General features: G+C 40.3%; 2 protein-coding genes across 2 annotated transcripts; both read left to right on the top strand.

Annotated features, from left to right (window-relative positions):
* The first annotated feature begins 9,686 nt into the window (after positions 1–9,686).
* LOC146645784 (uncharacterized) lies at positions 9,687–10,896 on the top strand. Its single transcript, XM_085394223.1, has one exon. The coding sequence runs from the start codon at positions 9,737–9,739 to the stop codon at positions 10,343–10,345; it is 609 nt and encodes a 202-aa protein (XP_085250349.1). The 5' UTR covers positions 9,687–9,736; the 3' UTR covers positions 10,346–10,896.
* Positions 10,897–11,927: 1,031 nt separating this feature from the next.
* On the top strand, positions 11,928–14,171 carry LOC146645783 (uncharacterized). The gene is made up of 3 exons (XM_085394902.1): positions 11,928–11,982; positions 12,414–12,458; positions 13,578–14,171. Exons 2-3 carry the CDS (start codon positions 12,452–12,454, stop codon positions 14,030–14,032), a joined length of 462 nt encoding a protein of 153 aa, XP_085251028.1. The 5' UTR covers positions 11,928–11,982; positions 12,414–12,451; the 3' UTR covers positions 14,033–14,171.
* The last annotated feature ends 2,714 nt before the right edge of the window (positions 14,172–16,885 follow it).

The raw sequence follows: 16,885 nt of genomic DNA, 5'->3' as shown, positions 1-16,885 counted from the left end.
TGTTATGGCAAAAAATTATAATCATGACTACTTTAGTCAGTATTGTAAATATTTTTCCTAATTATTCAGAAAATAAAAATAATGCCATTGCTGGAGTTGTGTTTTTGCAGGAAGTTGCTGTTGTTGAAAAACATGCAAAAAAAAAAAAAAATTAGAACAAAAAAGAGAAAAAAATAAATAAATGATGAGGTGGTGCAGGACGCAAGTTCATCCACTAGGTACAGTTTGGCACTTTTTCACCTGTAAATCTTGTGAATAGGATGAGCAACTGTAAGAGCTTGTCACCACTGTAGGATTTTGAAGGCATAGATGAGGCTGAATAGATGCCTGGGTGGCAGTAGACTCTCCTCATGTCTTAGATCTAAGGAGAGAGGATTTGAGGCAACATGTAGTTAGTAGAATGAGACATCCTTACCTCACAGCCTCATTTTGATTGAGTGATTGATGACAATTGAATACACTGTGCAACAGAGCTACATCATAAATAATTTCGTTTAATTAATTGTCCTCCTTTCTTCTATGGTTTGTATATTTGACCTGTGTGCCTCTTTTATATGTTGAAATCACTTCTAACGGATACACCTGTGTGTCATCCAGCAGGCTTCTATTCATCACATACACTTTAAGAAGAAAGACATCTATCAACATGGCTTTCTGAGATCAGATTCTGGGTCACAGACAGGAAGACAGGACACAGGAAGGCACAAATTATAGAAATTAAAAATGAATTAGGTTTAGCTTGGGATGAGAAACAGAAATCCAACAGCTAGCTCTCCCAGGCTAACAAGCACCTTGTATGCAAACAATGGATACAGTCTCTGTGATGTCACCTACTGGTTGTGTTGCACTGTATTGCGTTGTGTTAGTTGGCTAACTCTATCCAGACATTTGTTGGTCAAAGTGGCCACACGTGTCTAGCAAGCTGGTGCTCTTTGGTGGTGGAGGAGGGAAAATATCCACAAAGGCCCAAACACTCTTTTAAAATATTTGTTTATTCTCACCCACTGTACATAAATCTGAAGAAAAGTTGTGTATTATTTTACTACAGCAGTTCTCACAGTGAAATTCCAGGACTAATCAGCTTTCATTCAGGGTAAAGCTGAAGTCAGAAAATAGGCAAAAACAATTTCAAAGTATACTTCTTTACTTAACTCAAATAACTATAGTTTATTAAGGATTCTAAATAAAAGAGATTCACTTTGATTAACCTTTAGTTCTGACTTAAATATCTGTGGAAACAAATTAACCTTTTTATGTTGATAGATTTGAGCTGGGCATCAGTGATATTTTGCGCAGTTTTCACCTCTCGCTATGAACACTTGCTGTCAGCTGCACACAGTGATAAGCTGGTTTAATGTTGTGACTGACTTTTGTAATACCATGGCCATAAAGGCTGCCACAAGCACAGTCAAAAGTTTCACAAGGTGTGCAAACAAATTGACAAAATGACATGTATTTTTTTTTTTTTTTTTTTTTTGGGCCTGTCCCGTTTGGCTCTTTTGCCATCAGAATTATTGTCTAAAGGCAAAGAAAGATGCCCAACGGATTTACTTTACCAAACTGACCATCCCAGCCTTGCCGTAATGGTCCATTTGATTCACCTTTTATTGTTTATTTTATTTTCACTTACTGAATACGGGACAGACTTGACTGGGGGAAAGAAGGGGAGAAAGAAAGAGGGGAAGAGAAACAGCTGAGAAGAGGGACGGGGGAGAAGGGCAAAAGACAAAAACCAACAGAACGGGCAGAGAAAAAAAATGCATATATCAATCACCTGGATCACCTGCTGAGAAAGAAAAAAGAAAGCAAGCAGAAGAGAACAAGAGTAATAGAATAAACAACATCACAATGATATATGGGAATATGACAGTAAATACTAAATGTTAAACATTATTGTGCAGCACATAAGATCAACAGAACACAGTGTGCTTTGAGGTAGGAGCCAAAAAGGGTGTAGTTTGTGGGTGTGATCACCCGTGTGTACACCTGTGAGCATGGACGCGCTTGTTTTTGTTTTTTAAAAGGTTCCTTCATGTAATAATCTGCTAGAGGGTGTGGGGGGGCCACAGCCCCGTCCTCCAGGGCGTGAAGCAGGTGTGGAGGAGATCAAAACTCCAGACATCCAGAGGCCCCCAGAACACAAGAGACCAAGGAAGACCAACAGAGGGGCAGCTGCGCCACTGTCCCGGAAAGAGCTGAGGAGAGTCCCAGATGAGGGCTCACTCAGCAGCCGCGGAGCAGAAGCCAGGGGGAGTTGCAGTGACGCGCCCGTGAGCTCCGCCGGCAGCCAGCTGCGCCTGAGTGACCGAGCCCCAGGCCGAGAGGCTGGGGGCACCCCACCTCCGAAGTGGCCCGAGCGAGCCCCAGGCTCCAGGCCCCGATAAGCGGCCGCCAAGGAGTGAGCCGGTGTGTACCTGGACGCCCATCCCCGGACACAAAGAACCACCAACGCACCGATGTCTGAGGGGGTCCGCCACTGGCAGGGGAAGTGGTGGTAGGGGGAGATAGGCCTCCAAACCTTGGACATGTAGATGCAGGGTTTGTGTTCTTTGTTCCCCTTCAAATCTTAGTGTAACAGATGCATGCCAGAACCGACCACATATTCACACTTTCGAACACTTTATTTGCTGTCTCTTGTAACGTGCGGTGGAGATGAAGTGACAAGTGTCAATGCAGTTTATTTCCAAATCATTAAGCCCATTCCCATATCCGGATCTGGCCCACACATGGGCCAGCACAAGGCCAGTTGCAGACACACTGGTGGTCCTGTCCTGGCGCATGTGTGGATTACCTCTGGCAAACCTGATCTGGGCCACCAAAGGGCCATCATTCTTTGCGGTATGTGGGCCATGTGTAAGTTTTGTGCAGCCACAGGGCCAGTTGCAGACACACTGCTGGCCCTGTGCTGGCCCAGAACAGTTTCAGCTCTGGCCCCAGATGTCAGCCTAATGTGTACCTTAATCAAGCCATGTAATAACAACATGTGCATAATAGTGCAAACGTAACATGACAAAACTCTGTTCAGACAGTGAATTAACTTATTCTTATATAGGGCTTTTGTACTCTCCCATATTACTCAATATGCTCTATACAACATTCAGCCAATTTCTCTACACTGAATGCCCCCTAACTACATTCATACACATTCACACTTGACATGGTGGAATCAGGGATTGAACCACTAACCTTCCGATCCATAGGTGACCTGCTCTACCTCCTGAGACACAGCCCCCCAGTGGTAAACATGAGTAAGCCCTCACTAGGTTTTCGATAAAGTGTACACACACAAACCTGTCAAACCTGCATTTGAAACGTTGGTTACCATAGCAGTATAGTGTTGCAACATGGCATTTGGGTCTTCTAACTAAAGTAGGAAAATAGGAACCTAAAAAGTCCCACATCTGGTTGACATACACCCTGCCATGACACCAGTCAGTCAGAAGTGCCAGCTTGATACCAGATCCGGGCCAGACCTGCTTGCTATGTGGGCTACTGTTGCCATAATTTGCCCCAAATCATGGATCATCCCATGAATGCATTTTTCTGTTTGTGTGTGTGATTTTGTGTACCTTTCTCTTTGCAGTGCTTCAGATACCTTCTCAATTTTCCCAATTAATAAAGCAGTCATTTTTTTTCCAGTCAATGTCATTTGGCAAAATCTATGTATTTATTTCATATTTCATATCAAATTATGATATTGGTACATTATATTTTTATAGACTGATTTGTTGCATCTTTTTTCATATTAGACCACTTTTCCTGAAGATGGCAGGTAAGAACATTTAATCTAAATGTGTAATTTTGTCTGTCCTTTAAGGATATTTAGGGAAAACCTTTAATTTCATTTTATCTCAACTGAAAATGAAACTAGATCTCTTTAACGTTATATCAAATAACGTTTCTTTTTTTTTTTCAGATAACGAGGCTGGGGGTAAGAAAATGGATTGGCTGGACAGTAGAGAGACTAATATGCTACAATAACTGTATTTTGTACGTAAGACTAAGGTCCAGATGGACGAAAAAATGTATGATGATTTTTAATTATTTTTCTGTCAAAAAGTTATAAGAGCAATATGAAAAATATGGGATTCAATTTATGGGATTTCTGTTAAATCAGAATATTTGATCAGAAACATATGCCTAAAACTCATGGCCAGTGTTGTCTATGATGCACTAATGCATTATATTACTAGTACTGTACTGTATATCACTTGAAAATGTTACAGCTGAAGAATAATTTAATTACTTATTTACAGTTGGGGAAGTGTAGTAATAAGACATTGGTGTATTATTGTTGTACCAGCATAATATCTACACGATGTACTCAAAGATAAAAATAAAAATAAAAATTTAAGCTTTAAAATAAACTATATGTACAACATAGTGGAACAAAGAACCATAACATTGAAATACTGAAAGCATCCAACATTTTAAATGTACTTAAGTAAGAGTAATCCTCCTCCTCATTGCAGCCCAAGCAGTCCAGTTAACACGTAAAGAGCTTGTGGGACCTGGACTACTGGGGTGTGCCAAAATGTGAATCGGTCCGGTAATGCTTTTGCTGCTGGTACCTTCGCGGGAGCTGACGCATTTGCAGATGGATTGGACAAAGCAGGAGCGTATGCTGCTGCAGGACTGGGCTGCGCACGTGCTGAATGGAGCGTTTTTGATGCCGAAGTCAAAGGGCCTAATGCCAGTGTAGGAGCAGGAGCTTCTCTGTCACCTGTGAGTGCCAAACCCTTCGCCAGAGCAGAATTAGCCAGTGCTTCAGCCTCTGCTGGTCCAGTGAAAGCTAAACTCGGTCTGGCAGTAGACACAGGACTTGGGATCAGTCCCTCTGGAGTTGAGGTGCTGGGAACTGGCTTGTCTGTAGGTTCTGGTAAAATTAGTGTTTCTCTCTTTGGCTCTGGGTTTGAAGTCAGTTTCTGGTAGATTGTACAAAATACAGATTTTCTAAACTATATTCTGCCCTTCATTACAATATTGAAGCCACTTTTTTAGCATTTAATATCTGTCATGTGCATAAAATGTTCTAACATTTCAAATCATCTGTTAGAAATGTTTTTATGTAGTTTACGTTAATCTTTTTTAATGTTTTATTTTATTGAGTGTGCATGATCAGATTTATTGATATGAGATGAGTGAGGTTTTTTTTACTGTTTTCTTATTTGTTTATTTTTATTGGTGTAATGATTGGTTCATTGTTGTAACAAACTACTCAGCTGCCTTTCTGCTATCCTGTCTGATTTCAGTTTACTTTATATGTAATGTGAGTCAGTATATGTCAGTGTAGAGAATAAATGACTATTCAAGCCCATCTTCCATTACTGTTGGTTCTTGTTGTGGTGGAAAACGATTCTGGAATTTACCATAGTTTTCTGATTATATAAGACAATTATAAGATTATAAGGCGCATTAAACGAAACAAAACAGTCAAGTAAGTCAAACTTTATTCAACTCAGTCACAATAACGTTCAACATTGTTTAGTTGTAACACATAAATTACAGAACAATACACTTTCAGTTCATTCCTCTTTCACAATTCCATCAAATTCTTCATCTTCAGTGTCTGACTTTAACAGTTGGGCGTTTTTTGGCATCAAGTATGCCCAGATCCCTCTCATCACTATCTGAGTCAGTCTTGTTCTTGTTACTTAGCTGTTCAGTAATGATTCTAGCCTTTTGGAAAACAAGGACGACACTTGAGGCTGATACCTTAGCGCAGTCATCCATGATCCATTGGCAGATAGTGGTGTAACTCACCCGCTTCATAAGCATGTCTCTTAACAGGTGCCATTTTGGGGTCCTTATACACACATCATAATATTATGTTGAAGCACAGTACATATTACTCCGTGAGGCTCCTGACTACAGTAGCCATAATGCTCCAACAATCCATCAAGCAGTGTGGTTTCTTAGCTTACCAAAGTCATACTAAAACATTTTGACAGATTTTAAGGATTTTAAGTGCACCTTATCTCTGAAAAATACAGTAGCCTACTAAACAAAATAGCGGAAAACAGTAACCAGTAAGACATGAAATCCAATCAACATGTCATCTACTGTAAAGATATCTGAAGAAAGTAAAAAACAAAAAAATGGAAATACACTCGGCATTCACACCTACAGGCAATTTAGAGTTTTCAATTAACCCCTATCCCTACTAAATGCATGTCTTTGGGAGGAAGCCAGAGGACTCACACAAACACAGGGAGAACATGCAAATTCCACACAGAAAGACCCGAGCCTGGTGGTGGAATTGAACACAGAACCTCTTTGCTGTAAAGTAGCAGTGCTAACCACCACACCACAATGCGACAGCATTTGCAGCACATTAACTTTATATTTAAACCAGGTAATTTATTTTTGTTTTATTAATTTTGTATTAATACCACGTGGAAAGCATGTGATATACTGCAGCTTTATTTCTGACAATGAAAATGATCCCAAAACATTTTGCCAGCCCAGTAAATTCATACCCAGATAGAAAAAAAGCACAGTGGCCATGTATTGGCCTCTTCACAGCCTGGACCTCAAGCTTGCCGATAAGATAATTCAGACAATGTTGAAAAATCAAGGTGGATATACCAAATATTGACTTTCACTCTTGGCAGAAGTGTACTGATTCAGTTTTTGCCTTATATACTGTATTTTCATGCATGTTTACGCAAGTTTCAATAAATCACTTCACCTATGTCACATTTTCCTGGAAAATCCAAGTGAACCAAAATGTGTCACTACAAACCATGTGAGAATATTCAGTCTTCTTACTGGTAAGATAAGTCTGGGCCATGAGCAAAAAAGTAAATACAAGAAGAAGGTACTGTGTTCTGGACTATCAGAAAAGATAGAGAATTTACATTCTTTGAGTTGGCCCATACCAAGCACATCAGGTGCGAAAACACCCTTAAAATATTTAAATACATTAATATACAGTGATATAATTTGTTATCTTATTTATCTAAATGTATTAGTAGCAATAGTCTTTGTTTTAGGCAAGGTGATCCACTTTGTTACCACTTTTGATTTGTTCTGTTTTTTTAGCTGAAGAAAACACAGTAATTGTAATTTCATACCCAGAGAAATTTACTTTCACTTTTCATGTATGAGTTTGTGTGTGTTTTGGGGGATTACCTCTAAAACCACCTAACGGTTCTTTATGGCTTTTGTTTGTTTTTCGTTTTCACTTTTTCTTTCTGTTTACTTTGTGTTTTACTTGGCTTCAAGAATATCCAGTGCTTTATGGTACCTTAATCAAGTTTATAGAAATCACATAGCGTGGTGTAGTATACTAATACAGCTACAGTCACAGAGGTTTACTTCACATTGACTGAATTGTTGCATGAATAATGAATATCCCAGAATAAAAAAGCTTACTTTAAATGTTACTTTAAAATGCCTGTAGAACATTAATGAATCAATCGTTTTGTCTGGGTTCAATATTTAACTGGATATATAATTTCCTACACCAGTTTAACCAGCTTTTGACATTTTCTTTCAGAGTAAAATACCTGAAAATGGAAGGTAAGCAAACATAATCTAAAAGAGTAATTCTCAATCTGGCAGTCTAATTTTTTAAAGCTATATTGACTGATAGTTTAACTATATGTCTCTCATTTTTTATATACTGTATATAAAGCATTTTATGTTTTTGCTGAAATATAATTTAGGGACAGATTTGCTAAACCAGGCAATATAATGTGTGCCCACAATAGCACTGATAGGTTTGGTTATTTTTGCAAATGATTTATAAAAGTTGTGATGTTTTCAGGTCATATATGTGTACGTTAAATACAGGCCTACGGTGGCAATCAGGCAAATAATGGACACAGGCTTAAGTAATTGACAGGCTCCAATGTAGGACTTTAAACTGTGCAACAATATACAAAGACAACTTCAATGGATAAAACGACCTAGAAATGTCTGACTGAAAAAAAGTTTATTTCTCTCCTGGCAGTGGTGATGTTAACTGTCCACCACAATGTTTTTGCTTAGTTACAAAAATAAAGTTGCTAGTGACCCAGGATGTTATAAAGCACATTCCAGGCTCCTTCTATGCCAAAAATGATTTAGCTAGATGGCTGACATGTTAAGTTAGGTCCATAAATATTTGGACAGAGACAACTTTTCTGTGCATTACCACAATTAATTTTAAATGAAACAACTCAGATGAAGTTAAAGTGCAGACTTTCAGCTTTAATTCAGTGGGTTGAATAAAAAGATTGCTTAAAAATTAGAGGAACTAAAGCATTTTTAACACACTCCCCTCATTTCAGGGAAGTAAAAGTAATTGGACAAATTAAATAACTGAAAATATAGTGTTCATTTAGAATACTTGCTTGAAATCCCTTTGCTGCAATGACAGCCTGAAGTCTTGAGCTCACGGAAATCACCACATGCTGGGTTTCCCCCTTTTTCGTGTTGTGGCAGGTCTTTACTGCAGCAGCTTTCAGTTACTGTTTTTTTTTAACAGGCCTCGTTAAACGGCTCGCTTTTTGTTAACATTCAAGTTTTGTTCCCTGTTCCTTGGAGTCTGTGTTTTGGGTCCTTTTCTTCAATCCTACAGTCTGCCTCTGCCAGACTGTGACAGAACGTCCTGACCACGCTTTTATGGTAACCCTCTATAACTCTTCCTTACTTTGCTTCCTTTCCTGTGAAGGTGGGGGTTAGCTGTTTTCCTGCACCATGCCATAGTTCTTCATACATATTCTAACAGTACTTTCTATTTGTGCTCTACGCCCTAGAAACTGCCATATCATAATATTGCGAGCAATCACAAACTATAGCCTCCTTAAATAATGTACAGGGTGGGCCATTTATATGGACACACTGTAATAACATGGGAATGGTTGGTGATATTAAAGTCCTGTCAGAAGAAATGCCAGCACAGGCATCCAGTATCCATAGTTTCAGGTGCTGCACCTCTCATATCTTCACACCATAGACAATTGCCTTCAGATGACCCCAAAAATAAAAGTCTAAGGGGGTCAGATCAGGAGACCTTGGGGGCCATTCAACTGGCCCACGACGACCAATCCACTTTCCAGGAAACTGTTCATCTAGGAATACTCGGACCTGGCACCCATAATGTGGTGGTGCACCATCTTGCTGGAAAAACTCAGGGAACGTGCCAGCTTCAGTGCATAAAGAGGGAAACACATCATCATGTAGCAATTTCAAATATCCAGTGGCCTTGAAGTTTCCGTTGATGAAGAATGGACCCACTATCATTGTACCCCATATACCACACCAAACCATCACTTTTGTTGTTCCAACAGTCTTGGAGGGATCCATCCAATGTGGGTTAGTGTCAGACCAATAGCGGTGGTTTTGTTTGTTAACGTCACCATTCACATAAAAGTTTGCCTCATCACTGAACAAAATCTTCTGCGTGAACTGAGGGTCCTGTTCCGAATTTTTGTTTGACCCATTCTGCAAATTCTGTGCGCCGATCTGGGTCATCCTCGTTGAGATGCTGCAGTAGCTGGAGTTTGTAAGGGTGCCATTTGTGAGTAGCTAATATCTGCCGAAGGGATGTTCGACTAATGCCACTCTCCAGTGACATGCGGCGAGTTCTACACTGTGGGCTCTTGCTGAATGAAGCTAGGACAGCCACTGATGTTTCTTCATTAGTGACAGTTTTCTTGCGTCCACATTTTGGCAAATCCAACACTGAACCAATTTACTTTCCCTGGAACAGTCTCTCACTGTCGTTCTCTAAACCTAAAAGAGAATTATGGATTTGATCAACTGGTCTCTGAGTGCTATTGACACCCTTTTCTCAACGAGAAGTCGGGGCTCGGGAGAGCCTGAGTGCCCTGGAGGGACTTTCCCTGCCGGTTACACGATGGACGGGTGGCAGAACTGGAGGACCGTGTGCCTGGCGGGACTGTCGATCGAGGACGCTGAAGATATCTACCTATTCGGAACCATGATAACAGGGTTCATGCTGATCGGCGTTGGCTTAGCCCTGGTTTATCAGAGAAATAAGAAAGCGGAACCGGCTGTTCAAACCCCCACAAGGCTGCCCGCTGGATTCGAAGCGACGGGACGAGGTGCGACCTCTCACAACGAACGTAATATGGTCAACACCTTGGAGACGCTTACAGCTGCTGTGAAGGCTCAAAACAACACCATTGAGCGTATGAGGGGAAACATCAGAGAGAGGCCTGCTCAAAATGAGACCCTTGAGCGACAGTTGGAAAACATCGCGGAACGGATCACTGTAGTTGTGAGGTCTCAGAATCAAAAGACTGACAACACCACGGAACAGAAGTTTGATACCATCATGGGGAGGCTCGCAGCTCTTCAACGGGAGATCGAGAGACCAGCCTCGGAGTGCTAGAATTCGAGCTGCTCACAAAGGAGAAATCAACAATATTCAACATTTGGACACCACGGCCCCAGCTGCAGGCCCAAGGCTGGAGCCCACCAAAACAACTCCCTGATAACGACTGTGTGATGACTATTCTTCCCGCCCCATGAAGGACACCTGGATTGGCTGGAGGACTGTTTACTTAGCCTGATAGGCCGAAGGACACTGTCTCAGCTAAACTATGGACACGCACACACACACACTTACACTGATAAGCACTCACTCATCCCCCTCCCTTTCCAACGCCTTCGATGCTTGTGCCTTACCGGGGATGATAGCAGTCAACTGGACCAGCACAGATGCTGCAGGACCGGATGCGCTGTCTACGCCGGCTCTCTCTTACCCTTTACCCGCCCTGTTGCTTGTCTCGTGTTTCTATGGTGTATTGATAGTCATGTGCTTTTGTGCTGAGGTGTTTTTTCTTTTATCAAACTGTTCTCCCACTAGGAGCTCAGTCTGAGTGGAGTTTTTTTTTCTCCTCCTCTTACCTCATGTAGTGTATTTTCGTTGTTTTTTTCCTATCAGCCTACCTTCGGACATGTCTGCCCAATGTGATGTTTGTGTAAAGTTGGTCAGAAGGTTCCTTTGTGAGTGCGCATGCGCCATTAGCGTGCTGCCTGCTGTAACCCCTAATTTCCCTCGGGATGAATAAAGTATTCTGATTCTGATTCTGATTCTGAACCAGTTTCACGAAAATTAGCAAGCAGTTTGCTAACTGTAGCATGGGAGATGGGTGGTCTCGTAGGGTGTCTTGCATTGAAATCTGCTGCAATGACCCGGTTACTGCGTTTACCAGATATCAACACAATTTCAATCCGCTCCTCACGTGTTAACCTCTTCGACATGTCAATGGCTGTGAACAAAGAGAAACTTGTAAATAACTCATGAAAGAATAAAGTTACGTTGAAACCAAACACACCATTGTTTTTCTTGTGACATTACCAATAAGTTTGATGTGTCACATGGCCCTCTTCCTATTGAAAAAACAAAAACAAAAATTGGATCCAAGATGGCCGACTTCTAAATGGCCACCATGGTCATCACCCATCTTGAGGAGTTTGCCCCCTCACATATACTAATGTGCCACAAACAGGACTTTAATATCGCCAACCATTCCCATTTTATTACGGTGTATCCATATAAATGGCCCACCCTGTATATTAAGGAATTACTTTTTTTTTTTTTTAAATAAACGTCGATTCTTGTCTACTGTGCAGATATCTAAAAACAATCAAGTTATTTGAACTTGAAGCCAAACAGCAACACTGTAAAATCTAGAGCAGATTTTCGTTACTTGAATATTCTCACTTTGACAACTTTAGCTTATCGTACAGTACAGATATCTGGGGTGGTTTTGATCCCTCCCTGTTCATATTTCCTGCCTTCACAGTGCAAGCTGGAACAAGTGCTCCCCCACAATAACAGTCTATGCCGCTTTTAGTTTAACTTCTGCATTTTAACAGAATCTTGTGAGTCACTTGTAACCCCCCCCCCCCCCCCCCCTCCCAAGGCCTCCACCCTCCTGCTCTGCTATTTATTCCTCTCACCCTCAGTGCTTAGAGCAAAGGCGTGCAAACATTTCCTGTAACCCAAGCGACATTATTCAAGTAAGTAATCATCGGATTATTATCTGATTCTTACATTCTACAGTCCATATCAAATGTTGTAGTATATATTAAGCTATGATATTTTAATTGACCTGTTCTTGCAAGTTATTGTTTTAATGAGAAAACTTAACCCTTTCTCACAGATGATGACACATAATCTATTATCAGTGTGTAACTGATAATTTTCTATATTAATTTTTTACAGCAGCTCTCCCAGTTTTCTTAACAATAACTGACCAAAAGATGCCTCGCAGGCAAACTTTTTTTTTTCCAGGCTTTTCCAAGAAACAGATTAACTTATTAACTTACTCGTACTTTGTTCTGAAAAACAAATCAAAACAATAAAAAAAAAAAATACTGCATGTTTAAGCACCTTTGTGTTTAAATGTTTATATATTCAAGTATTTCAGAAGTAACTTTTTTCTTTCCAGGACATATCCAAACAAGAAGCAGCTCAACAGCAGCAAATATGGGAGGTAGGTTTCACCCACAGGCTTCTAACATAATTTTAAGGGTGTAATTTAACCAAAGTTACTAATTTCTCCCAACAATGAAAAAGTACGTGTGATGCAGTGTTGCCAAATTAGCGACTTTTCCGCTATGTTTAGTCAGTTTCCAGACCCCCTGAGATCATTTGCAAGTCCCAAGCCCGAGTAAAGGAGGAGAGTTGGAATTCAAAGATTGAGAGGGGAAAAAACCCAATAATTGCTAAAAGAAATTTAATTTGTAGTTCTAAATATATTCTAAATACATTTAGGGTGCTTTTTACTGACTTTATGTCTCTTCCACGATGTTATTTCTCTTTCCTACAGCGTGGGTTACAATTACATAAGCATGACCAATTATGCAAATTAGGCGATTATGTCATGTAGCGACTTTTAGGACAGCCAATAGCGATTTCCCTTACTGAGGAATTGGCAACACTGGTGTGATGGTTTGTAATAAAACTGTGACAGATGTCTAGCAGGAAAAACTTGAAGTAAAACATAAAATACGATAATGTGGGTTTGTAGAGTACTCTGCTTTCTTCTTGAATGGAGTGCACTTACTGTCAGCTGCACACAGTGATAAGTTATTTTGAGTTAATCAAGATTGATGTGATTTAGACAAAACATGTCTACATAACATTTTTTTTCTCTTTCAAATGCAGATGCTGGTAAGTTTTGTGTGTGTCAAAATACATGTGCATGCACTATTTTTCATGTTACATTAAGTTCTGTATTATATTTTCTTATATGTGTTAAAAGAATTGAATGTAGAAATTAAAAGTACTTCATATGTGTTATATTATTTTATAATTTTGAGTATGAAAACAGAATACAGTGAAAATAACGAATTTTGCATATCACTCCTATAAAATTTATGACCCCCTTACAACAACATCAATATTTTCATGTAATGGATGGATTTGTCGTTCATATTTGTGAGGTTTAACACCTTTGCATTAACAACAATGTTTTAGTCCATCATTTAGCATAATTCTTGTTTTAGTACCTCCTTTTTTTTTAAATCCCATTTCTATAATATTGTAGGAATATCCACTGCTATAACATTGTCTTCTATGTATCTCGGTTTACATTTCTCCTTACTTACAGCCCATGCAGGTGGAGCACTTGAGATGATCGATACCTTTGATCGGCCTGGCAGAGCTTTTACTGAGGAAACCTTTGCTCGGGCTGGAACATTTGCAGATGCGTTTGAGGACAAACCAGGGAAGCGTCTTCCCAAAGCCGGAGCGTATGCTGAAGCGGGAGTGGGGCACGCCCGTGCTGAATGGAGTGTTTTTGACGCAGAGGCCAAAGGACCCAATGCCAGCGCAGGAGCTGAAGCCTCTGTGGCCTCTGGTGCCCAAGCCTTTGCCAGAGCAGAAATAGCCAGTGCTTCAGCCTCTGCTGGTCCAGTCAAAGCTACAGTTGGTCTGGGATTAGACACAGGAGTGGGAGTTAGTCCCACAGGTGTCGAAGTCAAGGTGCTGGGAACGGGTATCTCCCTTGGTCGCAAAATGGGCATTTCTCTGTTTGGCACTGGTTTTGAATTCAATCTGTGGTAAACTGTGCCCAGTACAGATCTTTCTAAACCGTGCAGTGCCTTGTATTAAAACAACAAGCCCTCGAATCTGCATATAATTAATAAATTGTCATGACATCTCCAATCACTCCTGAAAGATTTTTCTTAATATGTGTTGTCGCTGGTGATAAAAACATTAAAATTGATAAATGATATTGTGTGTGTTTATTTTTATTGCTTTCAGATTTAATATTCTCATATGAGCACAAAGTTTTACCACTTCGCTTATTTTATCATCTTACTTTATCACTTTATGACACAGAGATTAAAGAACACACACCATCCCGCAGGTGGTGACAAGGAAAAGGAAAATTCATTGTAGCTTATTAGAGTTGGATGTCTCGAGACTGGTCTTGGTTGCAACACGTAGCAACTAAACTTTCCACACTGTGTCACGCTGAATATGATATAAAACTTTAACCTATAATAACACAAAACTCCAGACACTGAAACGGGTCACTCAGCAATCACTGGGCCCATAAATCGATTTATTCCTACCTACAAAACTAAATTCAGAAAAATAGCAAAATGTTATCTGAACTTTTTGATTTCTCTTTAACGTGCAGGGCTCGAAAGGATGCCTTCACTTCCTCAACTAAGAATAAACTACTTTGAGAATTCGGTATGACGCTTGTTCTATTTTTCTTAATATGACCTCAATATCATAAAACACTCAATAAAAGCACTGAAGAGAATGTGAAATCTGGTGAGTCATGAATAGGGATGGGTACCGGTGTCGTTCTGACATAAACGGTAGTAACCAGACCGAAAAGCAGCGCACATTTCGGTGCTTTATTTCGGTGCTTTTTTTCCCTGAGCTGTCGTTTTACGTTTCCGAGGATAGTAGGCGGGCCCAGGTACGTACGTTCTTTTAGAGCAGAGCTACAGATTAAAAATGCCCAAGGCGAAGCGGTCAAAAGTCTGGCTGTACTTCACAGCAAAATATGCAAACTCAGCAGCCTGCAACAAGTGCTTTAAGCTGATACTGTGATACTGTCAAAGGAGGTAACACCTCAAATCCGATGAAACACCTGGCGACGCATAGCGTTTTTTTTAAAAGCCCAGAAATGCGCCGTATTTGATAGCTTGCTGCGAGACCTCACACCGAGCACATCTACTGCGGGTGGGTTGCCTGTTATGCAACATCCCCCAAAAACACGAAGAGGAGCGTCCTGGCCCCTAGCCCTGCCAGTGTAGCAGAAATGATGAGGATGATGATGCAGCAGCAGCCGTTCTTCTCTGCGTGAGTAGCTTAATGTTGTTCGAGTGTAATTTACGTTGAGTAGGCTAACCACGTTATTACATTAATGCATGTAAGGTGAACTAGCAAACATCATCATAGCTACATGCGGCTGTCTTCTTGTTTGATGGCAGATACTCCCTTCACCCTGGGCAAAAAGGCTAAAATGACCAAAGAAAAAGTGGAACACAGCTAAACATGAGAGGTTTAGGACAAAGTTTGTGTTTTTTCCATTGTTTAAGCACTGCTTCCAGCCAAGAGTGATACCATATATGCCCCATAGCTGCAGAAAAGGCTAACATTGTTATCTTTTTACAAAAACCAGCTGAACATGAGAGGTTTTTGGAACAATTTTGTGTTCTCCATTCTTTAAGCACCGGTTTGAGCACCGTTTGAGCACCGGCACCGTTTCAAAAGTACCGATTTGGCACCGGTATCGGATAAAACCTAAACGATACCCATCCCTAGTCATGAAGCTGCAGAAAATCCAAAAAAAGCACTCAACAAAAGAAGGACTGGGAAAAAAATCATCAATTAAGTCTAATGTGGCTATGAATTTTCTTTATATAGTGAGGAACTTTGTTTCTTTCTTTCTTGTCTTCTGTATCACCACAATACTGTGATAACATACAATGTCTCCCAGAGGCTCCAGGAAACTGCAGCTCTAAACTGATGTTGGCATTTGTTCATTCAGAGTAAAACACCTGAGGATGGAATAATGGCAAAAACTGTTTATTGATCCCTCTCTTTCAAGCAAAAGCTAAATAAATTCTCATCTACTGTGCAGATATCTAAAAACAAACAACTTATTTCAACTTGGTTTTGCTTTCTGTTTCAGGCTGGAGGCTTGTGACTCAAAGTGAAACTAAAAGCCTTCTAACTGCCACTAGCTCCCATATTAAATTATGACACTCTTTTTCCTGCAGTTTGTCTTAATTTGTTTTTTTTTTACATCTGGAAGCAAACCAGTGAACCTTTGGTGTCAGAATCGGCTGGTACAGACTTAAAACCTGTTTTTTGGTTTGTTTTCTCTTTAGAAGTTACATAGTTTTTAGGTTTTGATACATTCAAGTGCAGATTTGATGGAAGAATTTAGGGGTGGGCGATATAAACAATATACGATAGAAACTATATAAATTTGGCCAACGATAGAGATGACTATATCGCTCTATCGCGATAGCGCATGTTGATGATGTCATCAGGCTGCGCCTGTTTTGGTCGAAAGCATCGCAGCGGCTACAACCATTATCATCTGCAAATTATGCCGGGCGACAGTCATAGCAAAGAGATGAAGCACTTTTGAAATATGGGGAAAGCCAAAAACTGCGCTTCCTCCACTTCTGTAACATTGATTCATTAATGTTGAATTCTCTCGCAGCTGCTCTATTCCCATGTTGTTGCAGTATATTAGTAACTAACCTCGTATTGCGGATGAATAATCTCAGTTGTTCTCCTGACTGAAGTTTGGCCCGTGTATAGCATCCTGCTATGCGATTGCATTTGTCCCTGACCACCAGAATCCCTCACGTTCACTTTTATCGAGTCGAAAAAAAAGTTGGCGTTCATCCTCCAGCTTCACTGTGCTAATGTTATGCT

This window comes from Rhamphochromis longiceps, linkage group LG20, assembly GCF_057381845.1.
Source record: "Rhamphochromis longiceps isolate RC_006_pf linkage group LG20, R_longiceps_female_GT1.1, whole genome shotgun sequence".
Lineage (NCBI taxonomy): Eukaryota > Metazoa > Chordata > Actinopteri > Cichliformes > Cichlidae > Rhamphochromis > Rhamphochromis longiceps.
The sequence above is the reverse complement of the archived record's forward strand: the minus strand, read 5'-3'. Positions and strand labels throughout refer to the sequence as shown.